Raw genomic sequence first — 16710 nt, 5'->3', positions numbered from 1 at the left:
CGCCGGCCATTGCGGAGTGCGGGGGGTCTCGCTCCCCTTGGGGCTTGCTGGAGGCACATAAAGTCCCCTTTGTGCCCCAAAATGCCCGGCCAGGAGGTGGGGGGCCACCCACAGCCCCTCCGCGCCTGCAGTCCCCCCCCCCCCCCCCCCCCCACCAGGCTCTTGGTCCAGAGAGGGGACGTGGTGGCCCTGGGCAGGGCGCAATGCGGGGGACAGGAGCTGTGTCCCCTTAGGGCCACCCTGTGCAATGTCCCCCCCCCAGACCAGGGCTGCTCCTGCGCTGGTGGAACACCCCAGGAGCGATGGGAGCAGGGTCCCGCGGGCAGAGGAGGGGAGATGTCCCCGCTGCCCCCTACAGACACCCCAAACCCGGGGGGGGGCTGGGCTGCGTGGCACCCCTGGATCCGCTGCTGGATGGGGAGAGGGAAAGGGAAGGGGATGGAAAGGGGAAAGAGGGGAAGGGAAAGGGAAAGGGGAAGGGGAAAGGGAAAAGGAAAGGGAAGGAAAGGAGAAGGGGAAGGGATGGGATGGAGGAGGAGAACAGGGAGGCTGGGGACCCCCCGCCACCGCCGCCGGCGAGGCCACCCGGCTTATTGCCATCCGTCTCCGCAGTCGTTTTTTCACCTTGCACAGCCAAGGAGTCGTTACGCCGGGGCGGCGATTGGTTGGCTAAATATGCTTCCCTAATCCCCGTGCTGATCTTTACCCCCCTCCTCCCCATCTGCCGTGACCTTCCCGCCGATGCGCAGAGCCAGCCCCGCCGAGAAGCAGCCGGCCCCGCTCCCCGCCAGCGTCCCCACGTCCCAAAGGTACCACCATGCGGCTCCCGGGTGGGTTGGGGGTCGACGTGGCTCCCAGCGAGGAGGGAGGTTGGCGTCGGTGGGTTGGCCGGGGCTCGCTGCGGCGAGGGTTGGCAGCATACGGCGGGTGACGGTGGCGGTGTCCCCAGGTGGCGGATGGGATACTGGGGGCTCGCGCTGGTGCCGTCACTCCGAGGGCAAATCCCCTCCGGTGGTCCCCAGCTGGGGGTTTGAAATGGGTTCCCCCCCCCCGGTGCCGGTGGTTGTTTGCTGGGAAATGAAACCCACTCCCTGTCCCATTTTAAGCGATTTCCAAACTTCTGCCGGGTTGTGCCATCCGGGGCTCACCATCTGCCTCAGGTTCCCCCCCAGATTTTGGGTTCAGCCGTTTTACCTGGCCTCACGGCATCTCTGGCAAGGTGGGAAGGGAGCGTGGGTCCCGCAGGTCCCTGCCCGGCTGCCTGCACCCTCCGGGGGAGCTGGGGTCTGACGTGAAGCGGCAGCGAGGGGCAGGGGACTGGGCAGGGGTCTGAGCTTCTGGGGGCTCAGGAAACACGGCACCGTGGGCCGCGCTGTGGCCGTCATCCCCGTAGCCCACCCGCCACACCCAGGGCTCCAGGGGGCTGCCGGGGGGAGCTGCTGTCTCCACACACTGACCACGGGGACAGGGACATCCCAGGGCCATGCTCGCCCTGCCAGGCTGGGGGCTGGCACCACTGTGGGATCAGCTGCTCCCAGCTCCGTGCGCAGGGTCCCTCCAGCCCCTCCATGGATGCATAAAGGAGGGCTGGGACCCCAGCTGGGACAGCCCGTGGTTGGGGGGGCTGGCAGCAACCGTGCTCCTTTCCCCCCCTGCCTCCCGGGGGTGCGTTTGGCATCGTCTTACCCGGTGAGAAACACAGGCTCCTGCTCCAAGCCCTGCGGTCGAAGGGGTCCAGCCTGTGCCGGCAGCCCCTGCCCGGCTGCCGGGGGCTCAGGGGCAGGGCCCCCCCGGAGATCCCTAATCCCCTCAGCCGCAGGGGCATGGCTGGGCACCGCAGCGCCCGAGCAGCTGGCGGGGAGCTGAGGCTCTGCAAGGCGGCTTAGGCTGAGCCCAGGGGCTGCCGGGGGGCTCTGCCTTCCCAGCTGCAGGCAGGGGCCGATGCTCACCCCCCCCAGCCCACATTTGCCCCCGGGCTGTGAGCTCTGGAGGCACACGGGGCAATAGGGCTGAGATTTGGGGGGGCTGCGCTAGGGTGAGCGGGGTGGTTGGAGGGACCACTGCCTGCCTCAGGAAGCCGGAGGGAGCAGTGAGGTCCCTGGGGGGTGCATGGGGCTGGGAGAGGCTCGTACCCACCCAGGGGTTGTGCCTGTGTGTTTTGGGGTGCCCGGGCAGAGCTGGAGGCTGGTGCAGCCCTGGGGCAGGAGGGGCCGAGGGACGCTGCACGTCCCGAAGTGCCTGGAGCTGCCTGGGGCTTTGCTACCCTTTCATTGCCTCGTTTCTTCCTCCCCGGGAATGCTGCGACAATCGCAGCAGCCCCCCGGGAGAAACACATCTCCCGGCTCGTCCCGCGGAGCAGGAGAGCTGCCCTTGCCCACCTCGTCCCACCGCACTGCCTGCCCCTGCCTGCGTCTCCTTGTCGTTGCTCTTGCGCCTGCCTCGGAAATGGCAAAGCAAGCACTTTGCTAAACGGATTAGAGCTTCCCCGGCAGCCTCTCGGGCTGCTCCCGCTTCCCTCGGCCCCCGCACCGCCTTGCCAGGGCGAAACCCATCCCTAAGCCAAATATTCAGAGCAAGGCCATTGCGGCAGCAGAGCTGGCCCGGCCGGGGGACTGCACCGCCAGCCCCAAACAAGTGCCGTGCTGTGGCTCCCATCACGCCTGACCCCGAAACCCCATCCGACGCCCTGCGAGTCCTTCCCACCTCCTGGCATTTTTCTTTCCCTTTGCAAGAGCCCAAAGCAGAATGGGGAATTGGTCATCCCATGGTGCTGACCCTGCCCTGGGCTCTGCACCGATCCATGACCCCCCCGGCCAGCGCTGGCCCCCTCCTCTCCCACCTCTGCCCAGGGTGCGTGGCTGCCAAAGGGGCTGCAGCAGGACCGGGAGCTGGATTTAACTGTAAAAGGATTGAGGAAGACGAGCCCGGGCGGCTGGCAGGCATCGATTAGTGACGCGCACAGGGGCAGGGCGAGAAAGAGAAGGCAACACCAGCGCCAGCACCAGGGCCACGTCCCGCAGTGAGCCAAAGCCTGGCTTTGTCTCTGTGTGGGATCCCCCCTGTTGGAAATCCTGTGTTCCCAACCCTGCTGGTCCCCATGGCCGTGCCAGGAGGCGATGCTGCCGGGGCTGGGTTGGAGCTGGGATGGAGCTGAGATGGAGCTGGGCTCCTCCGGCACAGCCCGGCAGGAGGAGAAGACCTTGGCAGGCTGCTCTTCCCAGGGACAGACTTTGTCCCCGCGGAGCTGGGGACACCAGCCTGGCTGGTGTTTGTGCAACACCTTGGAGGCAAACCCAGGACCCTGCCATGCTTCTGCAGATGAGGAGAGGCCGTATCCAGCCGGCAGCTTCCTGGAGGGTCCACGCTGGCATCCGGCTGCCCTCGGCATGGCACACCATGGAGGGAGGGAGGCAGCGAGGCCACGGCACCACCGTCACTGTGGCCATGGCACATACATATGAGCTCCTCCCAGGCAGCTGCCTGCACTGAGCTCCGTGCGGTTTCCCAGGAAAAATGGAGCCTTTATGTCCCGTGCCTGGCCCCTTCCGCGGAAGGGCTCGGAGGATGCCCCCGGGGCCGGTTATGAGCAGACAAGAAGGGGATTGTTTCGGTGGGAGCTGGGTTTCTGGCAGCACCTGCCCCATGCCGGGGCCCTCCACAATGGCTGCCTTTCTGCGTAATTGCTGCAGAGCGGCCAATTATCCTCCGCTGCTAATTAGAGATGCAAAATAGCCCCGCGCTTGCATTCTCCCAGCAAGCCCGTGAGGGCTCCTGGGGCCTGCGGCACATCTGTGGCAGGGGCAGCCTGGCCATGGGGCGAGCACGGGGGGCACCGGCCCCATCCAGCCCCACAAAACCCAGCTCACACTCCTCTCTGCCCTCGGCATCGAGTGGGAAGGGGCAGCAGGGATGGGTTTGGGATAAGCAGGATGCCCGGGCCCCTCTCTGCCCGCATCCTCAACACCCTTCCCCGCAGCGCACGTGGGCTGGGGGCTCTCCCACTGCTCCCAGTGCCAGCTGGCTCAGCGGAGCGCACCATAACGGGGGGCTCTGCCATGATTTAGGAAATGCATTTTCCTTTCCTTGCTCGGGAGGCAGACGGGAGCAGGGCTGGGCTTGAAAAATCCCCCCCTTATTCGTGCAAAGGCTGGCACTCGTGGCCGGATGATAGGCAGGGCGGCTGATAGCCGGTGGCATTTCTCTCCTCTCCTGCCCGCCCCGGCTGGCCGCGCAGGCAGGCTGCTGGCAGCCACCACAGCACGGTGTGGGCTAATTTGCTCTGCTTCTCAGTTTGCCGTGGCGCTGGAAGAGCCGTCATTTCAGAATGGCAAGTGGCTCGATAAATCAGGGCTTATTTCCTGCCAATACTGGCTGCTGCTTCCCGCAAGGAAACTCATTTTACAGGAGGGGAAATGACTTACCGCGGGAAGTAGTAAGCGGTGGGATGGCAAGAGGGAAAGTTTGTCATGGCCGAGTTTTTGGTGAAGGAACCAGCTGCCATCATGGGAACCTCATGCCTTGGAAGCAGGGCCCCTGCCCGCTACCAGCACGGAGCAGCCCAGGAAGGAGATGTGGGTTGGTGCTCCCTGAATGGACCCCATCTGCCACAAGGCTGGTGGCAGTGGGCTGTTAGCACTGGGAACCACCCCCCCAAGTCATTGTGGCCCCTCCATCATCCCCCTGGAGAGCATTTGTCACCTGATTCTTTATGCCAAGCACATTTGCTCCTCTGCAGCGTGGATGGTGCTGGGGCAGAAGGCAGCTGGGGCAGCCCGGCAGTGCCTGCAGCGACCCTGCGCTGAGAACCGCCAACTCATTGCCCACAAGGATGATGCCCAGTTAATCAGCACCCTCTGGTTCCTCGCCCTGAAAAGCCAACGGGCGAAGATCCCCCAGCACCTGCAGGAACTGCAGTCCATCCCCATTCCCATGTTGGGATCGGGGAGCGTTAGATCGCCTGGGTCTTGCCCGCTGCTGCCAGCTGCAGCCGGGCATGAAATATTTCGGGGGCCATGAGGTGGGAAGACACACTCGGATGGCATGAAGCTGGAAGGAGCCGGAAGGCAGGCAGGATGGAGAACCCCACCGAGCTTCATTAAGCAGTCGAAGGTGCTCGTTAGGGGAAAGCTGAGCTGGCGTCGGAGGCCGGTGGAGCCTCCCGGGACCGGGTCGCATTCTCCGGGCAACCCGATCCCGGCGGCAGCAGCCTGGCAGCCTCATTACTGCAGCTTCTGTGGGCGGCTTCGGTTACTCGGCTGGAAGCGCTCGTCTCCTGCTGGCTTTTAATTTCCCTGACATCACCCGCGAGCTGGGGGAAATGCAGGCGCGTTCGGGCAGTTGAGAGCGGGGAGAGCCTGTCGCCACCCCCACCCGCATCCTCCCGGCTCCCCGACAGCCCCCTCCATGGCGTGGGAGGGCTCCAGTCGCCCGCCATCCCCTGGGACCCGCATCCTGCAATAAGCTCCGGTGACCCTGGGCACAAGCCCTGGGGCTCGGGAGGAGGCAGATGGCAGAGGGGACGAAGCTGCCCAGCTCCCTGGCCTCAAGGGAGCCTTAGTGGGGTGCAGCCCCCATCACCCCCTTCCCCAGCCCCGCTTTCCCCAACCCCGCTGGGTAGGAAGGACTGTTTCTTCTTCTCCTGCCAGCCTGTTCCCAGCTGGCACCTTTGGCAAGGAGGTGGCACCGGCTGCCTCTCCGAAGGCGTTTTGGTGTGTTTGTTTCTGCAAGAGCCGCGGCTCAGCCCTAAAACCCTCCCTGCAGCCCCTTCCCGGGGCTGCGGAGGTGGCAGAGTGCCCAGGGGAGGAGGGGAGGGAGAAAATTGCTCTGTCCCGTCCTGTGCCGGAGGGACGAGGCCGCAAGGAGCAGCAGGATGAGGAACCCCTGGGGTATCCTCGCTCAGGTCCCAAACAGCCTGCCAGCAGTGCAGCCTGAGGGGGAAGGAGCCTGTTTGTGGCCCTAACGGAGCCCCGCAGTGACAGGCAGCGACGCTGGGGCTGGACACCCACACTCACCCAGCCGCAGGCTCCTGGCACCCCATCATCTCCCCCAACCCCGTGCCCCAGGCCACAGGACCCTGTGGAGCCCCGTCCGGTGGGTGCTGAGACACGTGGGGCAGGATCCTGGGGTCGGTGCCTTGGGCGAGCGTCTCGGTGGTGATGGCATCGGGGGGGGCTGGCATCGATGTGGCACCCCAGGGTGGGTGCGGACCCGCGGGCCAAGGATGAAGGGGGGGGGGGGTGTGGGGGGGTGTGGGGAGGGGGGGGAAAGGATGATTTTTGCAACCTTTGCAGGCAGCGGCTCCATCCCCCGGTTGCCATGGCAACGGGCGGCTGCAGGCAGGGCGCGCTCCCGCGGCCGTGCGCGCCGCCGCTGCTGCCCGGCTGGGTGCGGAGCGCAGCGCAGCGCAGCCCGCCCGGCCCGGCGCAGCCCCCGGGACCCCCCCCCCCCCACGGCCCCCCGCCGCCAGGCACAGGTAAGCGGGGCAGCCCGGGAAGGGGCAGGTGATGCCCGGGTCCCCCGTGGGAAACGGGGATCCGGGGGGGCCTTTGCGCGGGTGGGGATGGGGGGAGCGGGGGGGGGTGATGGGGAGGGGGATGCCTGGGTCCCTTGCGGGGGTGGGGGGACAGCGAGGGGGGATGCTGTGCAAGGACTAGGCAGTACGGAGCGGGTTTACACCCCCCCAGCAGGACATGGTGTCCCCTGATCCCTTCTGCGTGGGGACACGGAGTCGGGGGGGACATGACCTTCACCCCCTCCCTGTGCGTCTGATGGGGTGCCGGGGCAAGGGACACCCCCTCTGTGATGCTGCTGCACTCCTGCGTTTGTGCCTCAGTTTCCCCAACTGCAAATGATGGGGGGGGGACTTGTGCTGTCCATGTCATCGCTGTCCCCCTGCCCAGCTGTGCGCCTCATGCCACCGCTGAAGCCCCTCCTTTTGCCGTTGTCACCCCAGCTTCCCCCTTGCCCCCCTACCACCCCCCCCCCGGCTTTCCTACCCTGCCTCTGAGCCCCCTCTGGCTCCAAGTCTCCTTCTCCACCACAGACAGCTAAAATCCCACTGCCCATCCCCACTGCCCTGCTCCTGCCAGCCCCGTTCGCCTTCTGTCACCACCAGCCCCGTGTCCAAGAGGGGACGGGACCCCCCTGGTGCCAGCGCATGACGCTCTGGTTCCCCCCATCCCTAACGCAGAAGCGAGGGGAGGGCACCGCCGTATCCTCCACCACCGTCGTTTGCTACTTTTCGGTTGAATTGCAAACCTCATATTTGGATTTCTGCCTAAACCCAGCTCCCGGGACCACAAAAATCCCCACTCGAGAGGCCGAGCATCCTTGTTTAAAGTGGCAGGCTCGGGCGGCAGGCTGAGCAGCCCCGCAGGGCTGCAAGGCGAGTTGAAACCCCACGAGCGGAGGCTCAGCCCCGTCTCCCTTCCCCAGGCCTGAGCTCATGCATGGGGTTGACAATCCTGCTCCCTGCACCCTGCCATGGTGCCTATCCACATTCCTGGCACATCCGCTGTACCTGAGCTGGGCTGCGAGCTCCCCTGGAGAGAAACACTCGTGTTATCTGCAAATGCCATGCATATTTCCCGAAATCTTTGCATAAGGCCGTTCAAATCCCTAGAAGACTTTGACGGGCATCCTGCGCTCTGAGCAGGGTAACTTTGGGGAGCGCAGGAGGAAGGTAAAGGTTTCCGCAGAGCGCACACAAAATGCAAAGCCTTTTGCTGCCGGGGCTTGGAGCAAACGTGTTCCCCCCCTGGCTACTGCAACCTGGCAGCACCTTTGGCGCGTGGCCCCCACGCCAGCCAACGAGGTGGCCACCTTCCCATCCACCTGCAGGACACGTGGCTCCAGGTAACACTCCTGGATCATTGAACCTCCTTTGCAAACGCTTCGGTTTTGGGGAGCCTCCAAGCTCTGACCCGGTGGGGTCCAGCGAGTCCCAGCAGCCGGACTCCCCCAGACCTCAGACCCCCGTGGTCAATGCATATGACTTTAGTTGAAGCCAGGTGGCTGCTGCAGGCGCATCCTGCACAGAATTTATTGGAAAAGTGGCTCCCGGCAGAAGTTTCCCATCGCTACCTCCATGCCACCTCCGGGGACCTGCTGCCCTCGCAGCCACCTCGTGCACTGCTCCAGCAACCGTGTGCACCGGGTCCCAGCCAGTCCCACGGCGCTGCCCTGGCCCAAATCCCACGGAGAAGCACCCGGTGCGCAGGAAAGAGCCGTCCCATCCACGTCTGGCCACAGTTTGGCTCTTTGTCCTGGGGCTCGGACTCTGCTCGTGTTGCAGCCGCAGGGGTTTTGCTGGGGGATGCGGGATGGGGCCCTGACACCAGCTTCTCGCAGCCTGCTGGCATGGCGCCGGCGGCTTGGGAAGGGTCCAGGCTCACCTCCCGCCTCGCTGTGGGCTCGGTTTGATACCGAGAGGGGAGGAGGTTTGATACCGAGAGGGGAGGACGGGTGTTCAGGCTGCTCCTGCCCCTCCAGGCTGCTCAGCCCCGAGCCCCAGCTCCACTCCTGCCTCCCCCGCTGCAGAGCCGGCTGCCAGCGTGAATCAGCAGTGCCCGCTTAACCGTTTCCTCGCAAAGTCCACATCGGCTCCGGAGAGGGGGGGACGGTGCAGCCACGCCACAGCCAACTCCCTCTGCACCCCCTCGCTCCCAGGGCTGCCACCCCTCGCCACCCCACGGCAGCATTTCCCTGCCCCAGCCCCATGGATTTGCACGGATGAACCCCGTGCCGGTGGGGAACCTGCAGCCAGTGGCCGGGTCAGAGCTTAGCAGCAAAGACAGCAGCTCCTGCAGCTGCAAAGCTTCTTGTGAAGCACATCAGCGCCACCAGCTTCGCCTGAGGACCTGCCATCGTGCTGGGGGCATCTCTCCCCCTTGTACTTGGCCATAGCGGGAGCAGCACGTGGGCATTGGTGCCCACGATGGATGCGGTGCTGAGGTTGGGTGCCGCCGGCAGTCGATGCAGCAGCACGGCAGCCCCGGAGCTGCGGCGGTGTGGTGAGAGATGCTGCTGCCCGGCTCCCCTGAGCTTCCTCGGACGTTTCTAGTCCATTTGTCTTTGCCACGGTGGCTTTCATGTGGCAATAGCAGTGGTGCGTCGTGGTGGCATTTGGTGCTTCCTCCCCTGACAGACCCTCGACCAGCCCCATGCTGAGATAAGGGAGAGCAAATTAACTTCCCCATGGCCAAAAACCCAAACTCCGGCCTGACTCCCTCCCCCTAAACCCCTGCACTCGTCCTCAGCCTCACGTGCTTACAAAAGGAGCCAAAACACAGCAGCTATTTCACATTGCAGCCCCATGGATGGTTTGATTTGACAGGCCGGGTCGGTCACAGCGTTTAGTTACAATAAAACCGGCTCAGACCACTGGGTCCTTTCCAATTGCTGAGCTTCGGCTTTACTGCCGGCAGCCCCCAGGTAACTACAAGGCAACAGCGCGCAGCAAATTACCGTCCCATCCCCAGCTCACGTGCCCTGGCAAGAAAAGGTCCCCAGCGCCCTCGGCTTGATCGGCACCAGCCGGGCTGTGCTGCGGCTCCGTGCCGGGATGCTGCAGCTGCGGAAGGGATTTGCACCGGGGAAATGCCATGCGTCGCATCGCTTTGTGCTTGGGGTTGGTGTCGGGGAGCTCCACTCTTGCTCTGGTTCCTGCAGATCGAGCGCAGCTGCCAGCGTGGCTTCCCCCTTCCCTCGATGCTTTCACCAATAATTAGTCGCCGACTGCCCTCCCGGCCCCATTAGCGCTCGCTCCCGCAGCAGGGCTCACACCTGGCGCCCTCCGCATCCCCTGCCCCGGGGCAGGATGGGAACGGGGACAGGGATGGAGACACCGGCTTGCTCCGTGCTCCGTTCCGCTCCCCTCCTTGCAGTGTGTCCGCCACCATCCTGCCATGGCAAAGGGCTCTTTGCGGCAGGAGAACCCACACCAGGGGGTCTCTGCAGCCCCTCCTGGCCCCCGGTGCCCAGCGGGCTCAGCCGATGTGCAAGCAAGCAGGGTGCAGGCAGCTGCCTGTCCCTGCATCACGTCCCCATTGCCCGCTTTTTGGCTGCACCAGAGGTGCTGGGATCAGGGCAACCAAAAAACCTGGACGCAGGGCAACCTGCCACCTGGACACAGCTTCTCCCTGGGCTGACGCCTGGCACCCCACCGGGGACCCCACAGCCCAGGATGGGGCACCCCCATCCGACGGCGCACCCCGAGGCCGCTGCGCCGGGGGTTGCATGTTTAATGGCGGTGTTATAGCAAAGACAAAGCTCTGGCAAAGGCAAAGAGAGCGGGGAGAGAAAGGAGCCAGCTGGTCACCCCGGGGGACCCGGATTGTCCCCCTCGCCCTTCCCAGGCCCTGGGGAGCCGCTGGAGGGATGCAGGCAGTGTGGACGCTGGAGCACCGCTGGCCCAAAGCCCTGCAGCCCCTCTGCCAGGGGCAGGGGATGGCAAAACGGGGCCGTCTCTGCCTGCATGGGGTCAGGGCGCTGCCGGCTGTGGGAGAACGGGCAGCTGCCTGTGCCCGCAGTGCCGGCAGCGCCAGCCCTCCCTGCATTGCAGCAGCCTCCTGCCTGCGCAGGGTCGGCGGCTGCGTCCCCAGCCCCCACAGAGGGCAGAGACCCCCCCTTTGCAAACGCCGGCAGCAGCAGGAGCTGCCCAGTGGGTGAGATGAGCTGCAGCAATGCTCAGCGCCAAGCGGGCTGATGGGGAGAGAGATGCAGGGGGCGGCCGCTGCGGGAGCAACCCAAGGGCATGCGGGGGCAGGAGCTGGGACAAACTTCACCGTCACTCGATGCCAAACGCTCTGCAGCTTCTATCTGGCAGCTCTGTGGATGCGTGGGGCTGGGACGAGGGGGGTGAAGCGGAGCCCCCCTCGGCCGAGTGTGCCGGAGCGGCAGCGTGTGGCGGGGGCTGGCAGCTCGCCACGCCACGGCTCGGCCGCCGGCACTGCGGGCGCCGGGCATCACCGCCAGCCGCCCTGATGCGAAGCGATGGGCTGCGCCGGCGGACGCGGGGCGGCGGGCGCGGGGCTGGCACCTGCGTGGGCGTTGAAGGATGGTCGTGTGTGGCAGGGGAGCGGCAACAAGGCGGCAGCGTGAGATGGGAAGTGATGCAGAGCCAAAAATAATCCCCAGGCTGCAGCTCAGACCAGGTAACGGCGAGGAGCGGGAGCTGCGGCAGCCGCATCCCGCAGTGTCCCATGTCCTCGGCTGCTGGTGGCTTGGCGGGGGTGGCTGGGGCCAGCTCACATGCCTGTGGGTGCCAGGGCACCCCCGGCTGTGGGTGTGCTCCCCCCACAGGGTGCCTGCCCCGGCCTTGGATCGCCCCAAGGATGCCCTTGCCCTCTGCGACAAAACGAAGAGCCAGAGCCCCGAGGCACAAGCAAAGACACCGGCGCTGAGTATCGCGCCGTGCCCAGGGCTTTCGGGGGGGCACAGCCACACGTGGCACCCTGTAGGGTCCCCCAGGGGTTGTGCCACCGGGTGCTCTGCCACCGCTGCAGCTGTACCGCGGGCACTCGGGTCGGGCAGTTTCACGGGCGGTGATGGTGGTGGCGATGCCGTGGGTGCCAGGCAGGCGCGGGCGCTGCCGGCTGCGGGGGGACGGCGCTGGCTGCGCCACGCACCGCCGCGGTCTCCCATCCATCTGTGACTCCTGCGGCTGAGCGAGGGACAGTCACGCGTTTATTTTTAACCGGCTGGGGAGGGCGGCGGGGATTGGTGCCTCCCTGGTTATATCACTAAATCCCTGCCAGGCCCTGTTAGTTCCAGCACAGCGAGCCCTGCGCCATGCTCCAGTAACCGTTTCGGCCCCCCATCCTCCCGGGACCGTGCACCGTCCCATCCCCCAGGCTCCTCGGGGCCAGCTGTGCACACAGCTGGGGAGTGTGGGCACCCACCAACTGCTCCCCACAGGTGGGCAATGGGGCACCAGGACCCCATGCCCCCCAGCCCTGCCCTCCCACCCCATCACCCTCTCCCAGTTGTGGGGTGGGATGCAGGCAGACAGGTCTACCGCTGCCTGCTCCATCTCCCCGGGAGAAGTGACGGTGCAGGGGGATCACGGCCACATCCCGCTCCTGCAGCCCTTTTGGGGATGCGGCAGGAGGAAACTGGGGCAGTTCACGGCCACTTTGTCACCATCCTGGTGGCAGATGCCAGGTGGGACAGGCCCTGTGCTTTCCCACAGGAGCACTGACCACAGCCGGGCAGGACGGGGGTGATGAGGATGCTCATGGCCACTGTGGTCACCTCTCCATCCCCATTTGATGCCACCCGCCGGCCCCCATCCCCATCCCCAGCCACGGCTCTTGGCAAAGCGGCAAAGGGTTAAGCCGTGCAGCGGAGCCACGTGACACTCCGGGGATGCCGTTTTTCTGAAGATCAGGACGGATTAGGGTGGAATATCAGGACGAGAATTTCTTCAGGCGGCGCATCGCCCCCACCAGCCCCACCGCGGCCCCTCGCCCCACGGCTCCCCGGGGACGCGCGGTGCCGAGCCGGGCCCCTGGCCGGTGAGCTCCCCGCCGTGCTGCTCCCCGCCATTCTCCCTCCCAGCTCAGCTGGCTCTGGGGGGGTTTGGATGGCACCATGGGGTGGCTCATGGGGGGCACTGGAGGGGTCTGTGGGTCCAGAGATGGAACGGGCACCATCCCCATCCTGTCCCCATGCCCTGCAGCTGGACGCTGACCCTGTGGCACTGCGGGCTGGAGGGATGGGGGTCCCTGCTCACCCCCCCATAACCCCCCATCTTCTTCCCTCAGTGCATGAGGCTGGTGTTTGCCCGAGAGCCACCCAGCGCCCGCACTGACGCCCGAGGCAGCGTCGGGAGCCATGTCAGGGTCCTACGACGAGTCGGCGGCAGCCGCGGAGGAAACAACCGACAGCTTTTGGGAGGTGAGTCCCGGGTGTCCTCTCCTCCCATGGGGCCCCCGCCACCGTCACTGCATCCCAGGGTGTCCCCCAGGCTGGGGGGGACGGCACTGCCCTCCCCTCCCACAGCAAGCGCTGACAGCGTGCGTCCCTGCCGCGCTGGCTCGGCTGTCCCAGACGGCTTTGCTGGAGGTGTCAACCTCGCTGTCCCCAGGGGGCACAGAGCGATGCAGTGGGGACCAAAAGAAGCTGGGTTTGAGCAGCCCAAAGCAAAAGCTCCATCCCTTCACCCCCAGAGCACCCAGTGCTCCCCCAGTCCCCACCTCGGGCCAGACGGGCAGCCTGGACGCAGCTCCCATGCCTGCCTGTCCCCATCCCCGTCCCTGTCCCGCTCCCAGGTGGGGAACTACAAGCGCACGGTGAAGCGGATCGACGATGGGCACCGGCTCTGCAATGACCTCATGAACTGCGTGCACGAGCGGGCCAAGATCGAGAAGTCCTACGCCCAGCAGCTCACCGACTGGTCCAAACGGTGGAGGCAGCTCATTGAGAAAGGTACCATGGCTTCCCCTAGGGGAGGGTCCCCCCAGGACTCCTCAGTCCCATGGGTCCCCGTGCACTATCACAGCTTCACATGGTAGAGTTGGAATGGGTAAGGGCTGTGGAGCGACACTCAGCTGTCCCCTCTGCCCCCCAGGTCCCCAGTACGGCAGCCTGGAGAAGGCGTGGGGTGCCATCATGACGGAGGCGGACAAGGTGAGCGAGCTGCACCAGGAGGTGAAGAACAGCCTGCTGAACGACGACTTCGAGAAGGTCAAGAACTGGCAGAAGGATGCCTACCACAAGCAGATCATGGGAGGCTTCAAGGAGGCCAAGGAGGCTGAGGACGGCTTCCGGAAAGCCCAGAAGCCCTGGGCCAAGAAGCTCAAGGAGGTGAGAGGAGAAGCGCAGCATGTCCCGGGGCACCCATGCCATCTCCCAGCTCTGGCTCTGGGTGCCCAGTTCAGGCTGGCAGAGCTGGGTGTCACATCCCTGCAGGCAGAGGGATGGGCGGGGGGCTGCGACTGCTGCTCTGATGTCCCTTCTCTCTCCTCTCTGCAGCTGGAGACAGCCAAGAAAGCCTACCACTTGGCATGCAAGGAGGAGAAGCTGGCGATGACCCGGGAAGCCAACAGCAAGGCGGAACAGTCCAACACCCCCGAGCAGCAGAAGAAGCTCCAGGACAAAGTAGAAAAGTGCAAGCAAGATGTGCAAAAGGTGCAAGCCACTGCCCTGCTCCTGGCTCACGAGGCAGGGAAACCCAGTGGAAATGGCCACCACCCCCTTTTCCCCCTGATTCATTCCCATTTTCCCATCCCTAGGCTCCTGTAGAAGGGTGAGGGCTTGCAGGCAGGACTCAGGGCAGTGTGAGCAGGGCAGAGATTTATCCCTTTTACTTGGGGCAAAATCTCTCTGGCAACCAGACTGATTTCACCCACAGAGGCTCTTGGCTCAATCTGGGCTCTGCAGTGTGGTGACCCACAAGCCAGACCCTGTCAGCACCCAGAAAGGGCCTCTGAGGTGCTCGAGGTGTAACCAAGGTACCCTCCTGCACCTTTGCAGACTCAGGAGAAGTACGAGAAGGTGCTGGACGAGCTGAACAAGTGCACCCCGCAGTACATCGAGAGCATGGAGCAGGTCTTCGAGCAGTGCCAGCAGTTTGAGGAGAAGAGGCTCAACTTCCTCAAGGAAGTGCTCCTGGACATCAAGAGGCACTTGAACCTGGCCGAGAGCAGCAGGTAGGTGCCTCCCGCTCTGGTTGGGTGGAAAGCCTCCATGCAAGGTCTCCTTGCGCTGCCTGGAAAGCGAACCAAGCCCTGGAGGGACCAGGTGCCCCCAGGCTAACCCATCCCCTGCAATACAAGGGAGAGGGGTTTCTGGCCAACAAGATGGTCACTAAGAGGTACCAGAGCGGCATAGGGCTGTGCGGGAGCCTGGCGCCCCCCAGTGCCTCATAGGAGGTGACACAACCTGGGCATGTCCCCGTGCCACCCCGCCAGGGTTCACCCCCACACGCAGCCCCCTGACCCACGTCTCTCCCTGCAGCTACGCCAACGTCTACCGGGAGCTGGAGCAGACCATCCGCCTCTCGGACGCACAGGAGGATCTCCGGTGGTTCCGCAGCACCAGCGGCCCCGGGATGGCCATGAACTGGCCCCAGTTCGAGGTGAGGCTGGGCACCCCGGCTGGAGTGCTGGCAGCCCCACGGGGCAGCCGGGCGCTCAGGGACCACTTGCTTTGTGCTTGCAGGAGTGGAACCCAGACCTGACGCACACAATAACGCGGAAGGAGAAGCAGAAGAAGGGCGAGGGGGTGACCATGACCAATGCCAGCAGCACGGGCGAGACGGGGGCATCGGCAGGCGAGCGCGGGAGGTGAGGGCCAGCGGGGAGCGGAGATGCCATGGGAAAAGCACAGCATTTGCCCGTGCAAACGTTGCCAGTGCTGTGGGGACACCCAAGGGGACACGGGATGTCCTCGGTGACAGCCACCAACCACTCTTTTCTGTCCTTCCTCCATGTCTTGCTGGACACATTGTTAGCTGGGCGTCCTGCTCACTGCAGCTCCCGCTCCCCCGTAACCTCGGGAAAGCCGGAGCATCCTCCCAGATGCCAGCAGCACACGGTGCCTGTCACCGTGCCATCCCCCCCCGACCCCAGCCCTGACAATCCCTCTCCCTCCTTCCACCCCAGCGTGAGCAGCCATGAGCGTGGGCAGACCTACAGCGCCGAGTGGTCCGATGACGAAGGCAGCAACTCCTTCAACACCAGTGAGGCCAACGGCGGCACCAACCCCTTCGACGAGGAGTCGGCGGGGAAGGGCGTGCGGGTGCGGGCTCTGTACGACTACGACGGGCAGGAGCAGGATGAGCTCAGCTTCAAAGCAGGTATGGTCCATCACCCATGCTGGGTTGACTGGGGCTCGGCTGCTGGAGCTGCGGGTCCCACACTCTTCTGCTTTTTGGTGTAAATTCCCTCAAATAATTTTTGGGTTAACCCAGCCCTTCAAAATGCTGAACTGGCAGAAAGGGGAAGGCACAAACTGAGCTCAAACCTGTGTGGGACCAGAGAGAAGTGGGTCGGGACATGTGAGGTCTCATGGGTCACCCCTTGCCTTTCTACCTTACAAACCTGGGTGCTCAGGATCAGTCCTAGAAACCCCCAGCAGCTCCATCCAGGGGAGAAATGAAGGGACAGAAGAAGCTCCGACACCTGCAATGAGTTCTCCCCTTCCCACCTTCCTCTCCAGGTGATGAACTAACCAAACTTGGTGAAGAAGACGAGCAAGGATGGTGCAAAGGGCGCTTGGACAACGGGCAGCTAGGTCTCTACCCTGCCAACTACGTGGAGGCAATCTAAATCTTGTGGTGTGCTCCTCGTCGCTGTCAGCAGATAAATCCACCCTCCGTTGTCTCCATCTCTCCACCAGCCAACCAGCCATTTTGCCGTCTGGTCCTTCACTCCTCACAGTTAGAGATTCAGACATATTTTCCGACCAAGCTTTTATTTTTTTAAGAGTTGTCTCCGAAGAGTATTTTGCATAGTCGCTTTCTTCTTCTTCTTCTTCTTCTTCTAAGATAACGTGAAGCGAAAGATGACGGTGTCTGTTCATCTACGTTAGTTGATTTTTTTTCCGAGCGAAAAGCCGATACCTCAAGATCTTGAAGCCCAACCAGTGAGAGCTCCTGATTGGTTGGTTTTTAAAGATACTGAAATCATGAGCCGCCTTCTGATTGGCTGGAACTGTTCCAAAATGCACGGCGCTGAAGCTCCTGGGACCAATGAAATTCACCCCCCC

The 16710-nt window shown here is 64.3% G+C and overlaps 1 protein-coding gene across 1 annotated transcript; it reads left to right on the top strand.

Moving 5' to 3' along the window:
• Positions 1–675: 675 nt before the first annotated feature.
• PACSIN1 (protein kinase C and casein kinase substrate in neurons 1) lies at positions 676–16710 on the top strand. Its single transcript, XM_054181244.1, has 10 exons — positions 676–809; positions 12765–12897; positions 13272–13428; positions 13571–13806; positions 13975–14130; positions 14476–14651; positions 14959–15079; positions 15163–15287; positions 15606–15799; positions 16162–16710. The coding sequence occupies exons 2-10, from the start codon at positions 12835–12837 to the stop codon at positions 16269–16271; spliced, it is 1338 nt and encodes a 445-aa protein (XP_054037219.1). The 5' UTR covers positions 676–809; positions 12765–12834; the 3' UTR covers positions 16272–16710.

This window comes from Rissa tridactyla, chromosome 21 (genome assembly GCF_028500815.1).
Source record: "Rissa tridactyla isolate bRisTri1 chromosome 21, bRisTri1.patW.cur.20221130, whole genome shotgun sequence".
Classification (NCBI taxonomy): Eukaryota; Metazoa; Chordata; class Aves; order Charadriiformes; family Laridae; genus Rissa; species Rissa tridactyla.
Note: the sequence above shows the minus strand (reverse complement) of the source record. Positions and strands in the feature narration are given on the sequence as shown.